General features: G+C 62.7%; 1 protein-coding gene across 5 annotated transcripts; it reads right to left on the bottom strand.

Annotated features, from left to right (window-relative positions):
* Window positions 1-1,078: 1,078 nt before the first annotated feature.
* On the bottom strand, window positions 1,079-10,226 carry LOC108506958 (calcium/calmodulin-dependent protein kinase type IV-like). Of its 5 annotated transcripts, none has more exons than XM_017834434.1 (12): window positions 10,181-10,226; window positions 9,659-9,789; window positions 6,658-6,736; window positions 6,261-6,323; window positions 3,727-3,809; window positions 3,561-3,633; window positions 3,015-3,105; window positions 2,847-2,921; window positions 2,572-2,647; window positions 2,340-2,466; window positions 2,097-2,249; window positions 1,079-1,502 (listed from the first exon to the last, which is right to left on the bottom strand). In XM_017834434.1, exons 2-12 carry the CDS (start codon window positions 9,754-9,756, stop codon window positions 1,275-1,277), a joined length of 1,146 nt encoding a protein of 381 aa, XP_017689923.1. In that variant the 5' UTR covers window positions 9,757-9,789; window positions 10,181-10,226; the 3' UTR covers window positions 1,079-1,274. The 5 variants fall into 5 exon arrangements, with proteins under 5 accessions (XP_017689923.1, XP_017689922.1, XP_017689924.1 ...); XM_017834433.1 differs by having other exon boundaries at window positions 9,659-9,786; window positions 10,181-10,216; XM_017834435.1 differs by lacking the exon at window positions 10,181-10,226 and adding an exon at window positions 10,022-10,072 and having other exon boundaries at window positions 9,659-9,786.
* Between the last annotated feature and the right edge of the window lie 1,856 nt (window positions 10,227-12,082).

Here is a 12,082-nt window from a genome sequence, read left to right as displayed (position 1 = left end):
CCCATTTTGGGGGGTTTTTGCCCCTCCTGTACCAGCTGTTCAGTTCTGCAGCCCTGCCCTGGGGGATTGAACCCCCTGTACACACTGACCCTCCTCCAGGTGAGGTTTTGCCCTGAACACACTGCTACAAACCCAGACCGTGGGGGTGCAGGCCATGGGCTGCCTCAGGGATCAAACCTTGCTGGACCCCCCAGCTGGGGCTGTGCAGCCGCCAGCTCCCCGTAATTCCCAGGTGGAATATGGCTTTTCCTGTCTGGTCACTTGTTCTGTTTTAAAATCTGCAAATGCTTTGTCCTGTGGCTCCATAAGTGCTGCCTAGAAAATTTCTTTTCAAGAGGTTTGTCCCCTGATTTCATTAAAAAACAAAGAAACAACCCAAGTAGGTGTAAACTCGCTGCCCTCCCTCAGGGCACAGTTACAGTTGTCCCACAAAGCACCCTGGAAAGGGTTGCCTTGTTCTTCCTTAAAACTGTTGTGTAAATGCTGACCTGGAGTGCCAAGGAGAGGCCAGACCAGCATTCCCAGTTCCATGACAACCCCACCACCACGAATCCACAGCAAGACAAGGTGGGAACACACAAAACCAGGTGGAATAAAAACAAATTGGAGGTCAGCTGCCAACCAGGGATGGCAAGGGAACCACTGGCACACAATTTTCTCCAGAGAGGATCAAACATCTGGGTTCAGAGGCTCCTAAAACCTCGTCTAACGCAGCAGCAAACCCCCAGCTGGGCCTGGGGACAGCACTGGAGACATCACAGCAAGGGGCAGCAATAACCTAAAGAAATAAACCTTCCAGGACTATTTACAGGAAAGTACAAACCCCTCGAAGACAACCCACTGCCTCTGGAGGGGAGGGGAGAGAAATCCTTTGTGCTGCTCTTTGCTCCTCGTTTTTAAGCCATTTGGGACCTTTCCCAGCCCCAGAGGCCCCGGGAAGAGGAGTCACATCCCAGGAGTGACATCCCAGGAGTCACATCCCAGGAGTGACATCCCAGGAGTGACATCCCAGGAGTCACATCCCAGGAGTCACATCCCAGGAGTGACATCCCAGGAGTGACATCCCAGGAGTCACATCCCAGGAGTCACATCCCAGCCCCGCCCGGTCCCCGGAGCCGGGTGGGCACAGACACACACGGGCAGGACCGGGACGACTCCCGGGAACAGGACACGAAAGAAGGACGTCCCACAGCCCAGACCACGGGCTCGGGGCTCTCGCGGCCCCCCCGCTCCCCCCGAGGCTCGGCGGGCGTTGGTGGTCGGAGGTGACCCCGTTAGCTCTGGCAGCCGGCGCCGGGCACGGGCACGGGGGGCACGGCGGGGTGGTCGCTCTGGAACACGCCGAGGTCCTCGTCGGCCGTGGGGGCTCCGGGGCCGGTGGTCCCCGAGCCCTGGGGCGGGCAGGGGCCCCGGGGACCCCCCTGGCTGCGCCCGCCGCGGGAGCAGTCGTGGTGCCCGTGGTTGCCCAGGCGGCTGGAGGCCACCACGGCCTTCATGGCAGCCTGTGGCAAAGGCACGGGGGCACAGGGTCACAGAACTGCAGAGTCACAGAGTCACAGAACACCCCCAGCTGGGAGGGACCCACAAGGACCATCCACGTCCAACCCCTGGCCCTGCCCAGGACACCCCAACAATCCCACCCTGTCCCCCAGAGCATTGTCCAAACACTCCCGGAGCTCTGGCAGCCTTGGGGCCGTGCCCACTGCCCTGGGGAGCCTGGGCAGTGCCAACCACCCTCTGGGGGAAGGAGCTTTTCCAGATGTCCATCCCAACCCCCCATATCCAGCCCCGGTCGTTCCTTTGGGCACTGAGTGGTCGTTAGTGGGTGCTTGGCAGAATCCTCCCCTTCAAAGCCACTGTCAAGCCCCCAGCAGTGGAGGGGGAGGTGGCAGCCCAGCCCTTCCCCTCTGGCCATGCTTTTCCCTGCAGCAGCTCCTCCATCCTTCACCACCTTCCACACCGGCCCCCTGCACTGTCACATGTCACTCTGCTTGGGGTGGGGGGTCCACAACCCCGGTGAAACGGCTCTGGTTGGCCCCAGCCCTTTGCCCGAGGGGACAGGACCATGCCCAGGGGGTCGGGTGCCCCCCCCTCACCTTCAGTTTCCTCCTGGCATTGAATTCCTCCAGTTTCTTCTGCGTGCTGTCCATGTGAGCAAACTTAGCCGCTTTCCCGGTGACCCAGGGGTGCTCCAGGGCCTGGGACACCGTCAGCCTCTTCTGGGGGTCCAAAACGATCAGTTTTCTGACCTAAGAGCGACGAAAACGCCCCGGGGTTGGTTATTTCCCGGGCGCTGAGCCGAAGCTGAGCCCCCGAGCCCCCCGAGGCCGCCCCCTCACCAGGTCCTTGGCGTTGGGGGACACCTCGTCCCACCACGGGGACACGAACTCGTAGTCGCAGGTGAGGATCCGGCTGTACATGTACTGGTCCCCCCGCGGGTCGAAGAAGGGCTCGAAGCCGCAGAGCCTGTTGGGGAGGGGGTTGAGAGGAGCTGCACCCACCGAGCCCCCGCTGTGGGACGGGGTGGGACAAACCCTCCCGGCCCTGGTTCCACCCCCCAGAGCCACTCACAGGATGTAGGTGATGACGCCCACGCTCCACATGTCCACTTCAGGGCCGTAGGGGCACCCGTGGAGGATTTCGGGGGCTGGAAGCAGAGTTTGGGGGTTCAAACACACCCCACCTGGCACGGTGGGAGCCTCACGGCAGAGGAAACACCTCCTGGGCACCGGCGGCGTCTCCCAGGCCTGGCACAGCCACCAGCCACCCCTGCACCGAGCTGTGCACGGCCTCAGGCAGGGAAGGGCCCCCAGATCCCCCTCCCAGCCCAGCCCCACCCCGCTCACCGCAGTACCCCGGCGTCCCGCAGACCGTTTTCATGGTGTCCTGCTCGTCCACGATCTTGGAGAGCCCGAAGTCACCTTGGAGGGACACAGGGGAGCGGCGCTGCCATCAGGGGGGGCACCAGGAACCCCCCCTCGTGCCACGACCCCCCGGCGGGGCCCCAGACCCACCAATTTTGAGGGGCGCGTCGGGGGACAGGTCTGCGTAGAGCAGGTTCTCCGGCTTCAGGTCCCGGTGGACGACCCCGTTTTCGTGCAAATACTGCACGGAGGGAAAAAGTGGGATGAGGGAAGGAAGGGAACGGCCTCAGACAGAATTTGGGAGGTGGCAGCAACTGGGGACCTGTAACAAACCCGGGACTGACTCGCCCGGCGGGTCCTTTGGGAACAGCCCTCCTGGCAGGGCATGGGGGGGTCTGGGGAGGACATTTCCAGTTAGGAGTTCCCATTTTTAAACCCTCCTGTTTCCACAGAAACCCCACCTCCAGCAGACCTGGGATGCAGAGCAGCACTGACCTTCCTCCCTCCTCCCCTAAAAGTGGATCCATCTCACAGAGGTGCCTGTGGAAGGCCAAGGGTGAGCAGACAAATGCCTCCCCCAGGGGTATTTGGGATGGGTGCAGCTCTGGGTGCCTCTCCCAAGGGATATTTGGGTGCAGCCCCCACAGTGACACCCCCAAGCCCCCCGTGGGACCCCCTCCCTGGAAGACACGTTACCGAAACTGCCTCCAGGATCTGCTTGACCACGTGAGCCGCGTCCCGCTCGCTGTAGAACCCCCTCTCCACGATCCTGGGGGCACACGGGACCATCAGCCCCCTCCATCCCCATCCTGCCCCCACCATCCGGGGGGGATCCGCCCTGGGGACCCCAGGCTGGACATACCTGTCAAAGAGCTCTCCCCCCGTCACCAGCTCCAGGACGAGCGCGATCTCCGAGGGCGTCTCGAAAATCTCCTTCAGCTTGATCTGCAAAGGGCGACAGGAGGGCTGTGGGATGTGGAGGAGGGATGTGGATGCGGGATACACATCCCGGCTGTGCTGGGAGGAGCATTTCACCGCCAGGGGAAAAGGGTTGTTTCAGGGCAACCAGCACGTTTCCCTCCTTGCCTCTGGATTTGTTTAAACACGAATTGTTTTAAGTGTTTGCAGCAGCCCTGCTCACTTCACAGGGACTGAAGATAAACCTGGGAACGGGAAGAGCCGGTGCCTTTATCCTCTTCATGTCTCCGAGCTCATTTGCCAGAGGAGGAGCTCCCTGAGAGGTTTGATTTCGCAGCCCCGGCTGTGCAGGGCCTCGGTGCCTCTGCCCAGCCCTGCCTCCATCCCCTGGGATGAATCCTGCACTTCTCTGGGGTGCAGGAGACACAGACAGAGCCCCACGGGATGCACTCTGGGATCAGGGCTCTGGGGCTGAACTGTCCCTGGGACTGTTCTGCAGCAGAAGAGGCACCAACCAGTGTTTTCCTCCCGAGTTTTGTCTCAGCCCCACACGGGCTGAGCCCTTTGTGCCGCCCCAGCCCATCTGGAACCAACGATTCTCTCTCTCGAGACAGCGACGTCAAAATGCAATTTTGCCTTTTCTTTTTTTTTTTTTTTTTTTTTTTTTTTTTTTTTTAATGGAAACCCAAGAATTTCGTGCTTCTTAAGGCTTTTGTGACACCACGAATTTCATGGGGCTTTAATCATTCCCTTCCCAGGCTGGGTGACAAGCCGTGAGCCCCCGCGGGGTGAGAGACACTATGTGGCAGCTTATTGCATTAGAATAATACACGGAGCACTATAATTTTCCCATTAACTTCAAAAGTTTACAATCCTATTATCAGCCGCTGTCGAGGTCGGTGCCGCACGATAGCGAGAGCGGAGACGGCTCCGGCGTCAATAATGGAACAGAGCAGCTCCTCTTCAACAATCACTTGAACTTGGGATGAGCAGAACCCTACAGAAACCTCGGGGATTTAAATATTCAAAGTGGCTGGATCCTCCTCCACGCTGCCTGCAGAGGGGAGGAGGAGGGAGGGCAGAAATTGGATTTTCTGTTGTGTTTCTGATAACACATCAGAGAGGAGCCTCTTCCCATCCCCGGCTGGGATCGGCTGGGCTGCTCTGAGTGGGTGATTTCCATCCTGGCCCTTATCCCTGCATCCGCCCTGGCACTGGGGGAACTCTCCATGGAAAAGGCTGAAGCACCAAACTGCCCCCAAACACTGTAACACCCCAAGGCAGGCCCACACCCAGCGGGCTGAGGGGCTTAGGGACACCCCAGCCCCAGCACTTCCCCCCATTATCCCTGGCTTTGGATAGGTTGGATTTCTCTTGGCTTCGTTTCTTTGCATCAAGGTTTTGGGGCTCCTCCAGAGAGTAAAGCTCCAAGGGCGGGTGGTGTGGCTGGGCTGGAAAAAACTGTGCCCCGGGTTTGGGGGACGTGCAGCTTGGGCAGGAGCAGCCAGTGGAAGGCAAGGTCCCAGTGACACCCCAGCAGTGTCCCAGTGACACCCCAGCAGTGTCCCAGTGCCATCCCAGCAGTGTCCCAGTGACACCCCAGCAGTGTCCCAGTGCCACCCCAGCAGTGTCCCAGTGACACCCCAGCAGTGTCCCAGTGCCATCCCAGCAGTGTCCCAGTGCCATCCCAGCAGTGTCCCAGCCGCAGTCCCAACGGGAGCAGGCCCTGTCCCACCCCCCCTCAGCCCCACAGCAGCTGCCAGGCAGCTTTTTGTGCCATTTCTGTAACTCAGGTGCCTCTCCAAGACACTTTTGCAATTTTCCAGCAGAACTAAGCAGCCGGGAATAAGCCTTTCTGGGGAGGTGGGGGGGCAGTGGGACGGAGCCCCCCAGCCCCTGCCACTGGGATTGGCTCTGCTCTGGGCACCAGGAATTGCTCCAATCCCTCTCCCGCTCCTCACCCTCCCATTATCCCCTGTTATCCCCCGGGTGCTGAGCAAGGACAGGGAGGGGAGGGACACGGCCCCAGCCCCCCAGCCCTGGTCTCCCCTTTTATCTCCCCTCACAGGATTCATTACAGACGGGCAATTTTCTGTGGGATTCATTTGATCTCCTCGGTGGAAATTGCTTACTGAATGGAAATCTCAGGCCAGGGGATTGGGGGGGGGGAGAGGAGGAGGATGGAGAGTCCTTGATATCAGAGGTGGGAGCTCAAAGGAGCTGCAAGGACCAGGAATTTTATGTGGCAGCGAGTGGGGAGTCACCTGGACCCCGTCTGAGAGGCAGGGAGGGGACAGGGGGTGCAGGGAGGGTTTCCCATGGGGTGATGGGTTCATCCTGCCCCGAGATGGGATGAGGACAAGGACATCCCAGCCCTTCCCTCAGCACTGGGCTGCCTGTGGGCAGAGTTAAGGGGAAACCAGGAGCCCTGGGCCCGACCCAAAGGGAGCTGGGAGCTGTCACAGGGGTTGTACTCACGATGTTGGGGTGTGAGAGCCGCAGCAGGACCCCAATCTCCGTCCTCACGATCTTTTTGTCGATCTAGAAAGCAGAGCCCACACAGAGGTTGTGTCACCTGTGCTGCTGGGCCTGAGTCCGGCCCCCCACCAGAGGACCCCCCTCACCATGTTCCCACGTCTGTCCTAGGACCCGTTTCCACAGAAAAATGCACCCAGTGCCCCCCTGCTGCACCCCCAGCCCAAACCCCAGCGGTTTTGTCCACCTGGGACCCCCCAGACCACGGGAGCCATGCCCAGTGACAGCCCCGTGCCCGTTCTGGTGCTCTGGCAGGGAGGAGGGGGGACTCCCTCCCACTGCATCCCCCCACCCTGAGCCCCCTCACCTGCAGTGCCCCCGTGACACCCCCCCCACTCACCGTCTTCTTCAGGATCTTGGCAGCGTAGGGGGCTCCTGTTCCCTTCTCCTGGCAGCTGAACACCACCGAGGTGGCTCCCCTGGGAGGGCATGAGGGGCGTGAGGCTGGGACAGGGCAGGGGGTCCCACTCTCCCCGTGCCCCTCACCAGCACCTTTGCCAGTGCCAGGTCCTGGGAGCTCAGTGTGGGTCCCCTATTGTGGATCCCCCTCTTATGGATCCCCCTCCTCCTGCATCTCCCTCCTTGTACCTCCCCATCCTCGTGCACCCCCCCCCAATTCCTGCATCCCCTTCCTGCACCCCTCTCCTGCATCCCCCTCCTCCTGCACCCCCCCTCCCGCATCATTCCCGGCTTCCCGGGCCAAAGCCATTGTAATTAAACCCGAGTTCTACAGGGGGTTTAAATCCTTAAGCGGCTTTCACGACAGGACGGAGCCGCCGTGGCCCCGCTCTCGGGACAGCAGGGACGCTGCCAGGGCCCAGCCCAGCCGTGTCCCCCCGGCCACGGCCACCCCCGTCACCACACACCTCCCGGCCGGGCCGGGCGGTGACACGGGACCGTTCCCTTCCCACCCCCGCGGTGCCCTCAGCCGGCGGCGATCTCAGATCGAGTTAATCACGTTTTCTGAGCGCTGGACGGTGAAATCAGCCCGTCGCTCGGGGCCATTCCGGGGCTCATTTGCAATTCCATCTCCCTGCCTGGCTCCTGGAGCACATTAATTCCTGCCCCCGAGTAATCGGCCGCGTTTTACTGCACTTTGGCTTCGGCGCCTTCTGGGACGGAGCTCAGGCTGTGCCAGGAGGTGCCCGGCACCCCCCCTGCCCGTACCCTCGGGCTGGCAAGAACAGACACCCAAACCCACCGACTTCCACACCAAAACCTCCCCCCAGCCCAAACCTGCCCCCGGGCAGGGCTGTGCGACCTCCACCCGTAACCCCCCCGCGCTCCCGGGTGCTCTCCTGAAAGAGGGATTTGCCTTCAAACCCAGAGCAGATTTTGCAACTCATCCGGCTGAATTTGGGAACGGTGTTCCCATGGCAACGGCAGAGCCGGGTACCGAGTTCCACCGGGATGCTGCGGGGCCCGGGGGGAGCAAACCCCAGACCTGGCCTCGTTTCAAAACGTTTTCATCCCTTCGCCCAACGCTTTCCATGAAATTCTGCTTTGCACACAAAGAGCGGTTTGGAAGCACGTTGTTCCCTCTGGGAGGGGAGAGGTGGCCACCGCCCGCTCCAGCTCGGGAAAACAGGCAAAAGCTGCGACTTGAACCCAAAATGGCACCGCTGCTGCTGTCACCACCACGACAATGCACTTCCAGTGGGACAGGCCAGGAGGTTTTCTCCTCATTTCCCAGTCGGGCTGGATGCAGGGACAGGACCCTCCACCCCCTCTCCAGCAGCTGAATCCCAGCCCGGACCCGTCGCCCTCCCACCAGATTTTTCCGCACGGACAATTCCCGGCCTGATTCCTGCCGCTAACAAGATCATTTAGGAGCGCTCGGCTCGGCGTTTAGGAGGAGCCGGAGCGGCTCCTGAGCCCGCTGTGCCCGCGGCTGCCCCTCGCATTTCCCCAATTACGGCCGCGGTTGGATTCGCGCCGGAATTCGCTACACCCCGGCCCGGCCCCGCCGCCCCGCAGCCGCCGCTCAAGGCCTCGAATAAACATCCCCAATCAACCTTGGCTGGACAGGAGATAATTGCATTTGCTTTCCAGATGAACTGGAAAATGGTGAACAATGGGATTTGCCCGGACCGGCGGCGGGGGCACGTGCAGGGAGGGATGGCTGGGAGCAGCCCCGGGCTGGGGCCTCCCCTGCTGCCACCCCATCCCTCCCCGGTTCCCTCCATCTCTCTCCTGCCCTCTGGGGCTTCCTGGCCACAGTTGGATCCAGCCTTGCCAGGAGAGGCACTAATGGAAAGCTGTGCATGGTGAGCAGGCTCCCAGTGCCCCAGATCCCACCTGGATCCGGGCGTGTGGCCACGAGTGGGTGGCTCCAAGACTGAGACCAGTGTGATTTAAAACTGGATGGATGGATGGATGGATTGATTCCAGGGGCTCCAGGCCTGTCCCTCTGTCCTACATCCATCTCTGCAGGGCTGGGAACTGCCAAGCCCTGGGCTGACTCGGCCACACCTCAACAAGAGCTCTTAAATTCCTGCTTTTACCAAAACTGCTGTTTGTCAGAATCCTCTGCCAAAGGCAACCCAGGGCAGCTGGGACTGGCCCAGCCTGAACCACCAAACCCACCTGCACATCCCGGAGCCCCCCCAAACAGGACCATCAACCTTCCCAGCTTCCAGGGGGGCTCCCAGCACCCCTTTGGACCCCCCACCCCAAGGGGCACTGAGACACCTCCGCTGGGATCACAATCAGTGCCCTTGGATGGGTTTTCCAACCCAGGGGGGACAAATCCAGACCTGGGAATCCAAACCCTGTGTCCCTTTGTGGGGGCTGGCACTGCCTGTCCTTTGCAGGGGGTGCTGCAGGTGGGACCCCCATGGCCCACCCCAGAGCCTTGGGGTGCTCAGAGGGGAGCTGGGTGTCCCCAGGATCCCACTGCCCACCACGGGGGAGGACCATCCAGCTGCACAGGGACAGGGACCCCAGGCCCACCCTGCCAACCCCCCCTGACGCTCCCAGACCGCGGCTGCAGCGTCACAAACCAAGGCCCAGGTTACATGTGAGGGGAGGGTCTGCCACAGTCCACCCCCCAACCCATCCTTCCATCCTCCCATCCCTCCCTGCATCCCTCCATCCCCCTTCATCCATCCCCCNCATCCTCCCATCCCTCCCTGCATCCCTCCATCCCCCTTCATCCATCCCCCCTGAATCCCTTCGACCCCCTCTGTATCCCTCCACCCCTTCCCACGTCCCTCCATCCCTCCCCACGTCCTTCCACCCCTCCCCTCACCAGACCCACCCCTGCCCCGACCAGGACACGCTCCCATCCCGGGGGGTCTCCTGCCCCCCCCAGTCCCTCCCCGTCCCCTCCCAGCCCGCACCGTCCCAGCTCGGGGCCCACGACGTAGAAATCTTCCAGGGCCACCTCGCGGTGGGACCCATCGATCCAGAACTCGCTCTCGCTCTTGGAGGACGGCATGGTGGCCCGGGGGTGGCGAGCTCCCGCCAGCTGCTGGGAAGGGGAGACCCCGGCATGGCCACGGCCCCCCCGGAGCGCCCAGATGGCCCGGGGAAAACCAGCGCCCGGGATTATCGAGCGTGGAACCACGGCCACAAATCCCCTTCCCACCAGGCACGTACGCTGCCTTTTCCGAGATAATACCCCCGTCCCCCCCCCGCTGTGTCCTGTGCCCCCCCCCGGCTTTTCCCACCGCCCTCCTCCCCCTTTCCCGCCCCATCCCCACCTTCCTGGGGATCCCCGGCAGGCCGGAGGCTGCACCCAGGGGCTGCCACGTTGGGTGTTTGCACCCCGATTCCTGCAGCCACCCCTAAACCCCCCCCGGCCCCCCGGCCGCCCCCGCAGCCCCGGCAATTTTGGGGTGGGGTCGGGGCCCAGCACGTACCGTTACCTGCGGCGTCGCTCGTGGCCCCCCCGGCGCTGCCTCATCCCCGGCGCGGGGCTGTGCCGAGGGTGGGCGCGGGGGGTCCTGAGCCCCCGCCCGCCCCGGGGCTGGTGCTGAGCTCGGCCGCGGCCCCCGGGCCCGGGCGGCCCCCGCTGCTCCCCAAAACCGAGCGGTCACGGCTCAGAGCCTTGGCCGGGCTTCACAGGGCGGCCTGGGATGGAGGGATGGAGGGATGGAGGGATGGAGGGATGGAAGGATGGAGGGATGCAGGGATGGAGGGATGCCGGGATGCAGAACGCAGGGATGCCGGGCAGCACGGATGCAGGGATGGGAGGATGAAGGGATGGGAGGATGAAGGGATGGGAGGCTGCCGAGGCGCCCGGAAGCGGGAGCGCGGGGCTGCAGGGAGAGAGGAAGGTGGTGATGAGGGGCCGGGGCTGCGGAGCACCGGGACCCTCCCCGGCAGCATCACCGGCGGCCGCCGCGCTCCCGCCTGGCTCGGCCGTGCCACCCCCCGGCCCGGCGCCGCCACTGCACCTCCCCCCCGCCGCCCCCCGGGGCTGCGGGACCCGCCCGGTGCTCGCGGGGTCCGGGCGGCCCCGACCCCCCAACCCCCGCAGCGGCAGGATCGGGCCCCGCGGCGGGGCCAGGGCGGGGGCACCGCGGCCGATCCCCGGGACCACCCGGCACCCCCCGGCGCCGAGCCCCCCACCCTGCCCCGCACCTCGGGGAGCGCCCGCAGCCCCGCACCCGAGGGGTCAGGGCCTGTCCCCCCGAGCCCCCGGAGCCCGATATCCCCCGGGACGGGGGGTGGCGTCCTGCCGGGGGGCGCGGGCGCTGCCCGCAGCCGCCGCACGGTGACGCCGTCGCCCACCGGATGGGGACGGGGGGGCGGGGGGGAAACGGGGGGTGGGAGGGGACCGGGAGGGGCTGGGATTGGGATTGGGGCGGGATTGGGTTGCGGGGATGGAGTGGCAATGGGCTGGGAAGGGTGGGAATGGGACTGGGAACGGCAGAGCTGGGGTGGGACTAGGATTAGAGATGGGGTGGGCTGGGGCCAGGAACAGGATGGGAATGGACATGGGATTGAGGAGAGAGGTGGGATGAGGCCAGGGATGGGGTGAGACTGGGTATTGGACTGCACTGGGACTGTGGATGGGTTTGGGATGGGGCCAGGGATGGGAAGGGAGTGGGGATGGGATGGGAATGGGGCTGCAATGGGTCCAGGAATGGGGTGGGAGTGGGGATAGGGCTGGAGTGCAGTGATAGCCATGTCCTGTGAGCTGCTGTGATTCCTGCAGCAAAAGGAGGAGGAAATTCCTCCTGAACGTCCAATTTTTATGTTTTCTTACTAAAAATTGGAAACAGGGAGAGCACCCCATGGGGCACTGACCCTCTGATGGGGCTGAGGGGCAGTGAGAGACCCCCACTAAAAATGCTGCTGCCAAGGTCTCGATGGCACAAAACATTGTTCTCATCATGGACTTCCCGAGTATATATTAGAATATTTTATCATATCTGAGGGAGGCAAACTCAGCCCTGCTTGATCTCCTCCAGTTGCGACTCCCTTTTGAAAGGGATGTTCGTACAGGGAGTGACCTGCTCCATGAATAAATTGACTCTGCCTCCATTTCTCCCCCGTCCTGGAATGTTGTGGAGACAAGGGTGGGCTGGAAAAGGCTGGTTTGCATAATTAATATTTATCACTTGATCCCAAACAAGCACAATCCCCCCGTTCATCCCTGGCCCCAAAAGAGTGTGTGTGGGGGCTGTACTGGAAGCACAGAGGAAGCCCCTTCCTTTTGGAAACCCCTTCCTTTTGGAAACCCCACAGTTCAGGTCTAAGCGAGGGGTACAACCCCCCCACGGCACCCACAGACACCCCTGGGTGGGCACCGGGTG

Source organism: Lepidothrix coronata, unplaced genomic scaffold (genome assembly GCF_001604755.1).
Source record: "Lepidothrix coronata isolate B3197 unplaced genomic scaffold, Lepidothrix_coronata-1.0 Scaffold233, whole genome shotgun sequence".
NCBI classification, from domain to species: domain Eukaryota; kingdom Metazoa; phylum Chordata; class Aves; order Passeriformes; family Pipridae; genus Lepidothrix; species Lepidothrix coronata.
This window is presented reverse-complemented; position numbering and strand designations above follow the sequence as displayed.

Excerpts from the sequence above, each read along its gene's own strand:
- LOC108506958 (XM_017834432.1), bottom strand. The coding sequence starts at position 7,663 with ATGAGTTGCAAAATCTGCTCTGGGTTTGAAGGCAAATCCCTCTTTCAG. Across the intron at positions 6,737-7,553 it reads ACAGCCCTGCCCGGGGGCAG|GGGAGCCACCTCGGTGGTGT; the intron begins GTTTGGGCTGGG and ends ATGCCCTCCCAG. Across the intron at positions 2,467-2,571 it reads GGCGTCATCACCTACATCCT|GCTCTGCGGCTTCGAGCCCT; the intron begins GTGAGTGGCTCT and ends CCTCCCCAACAG.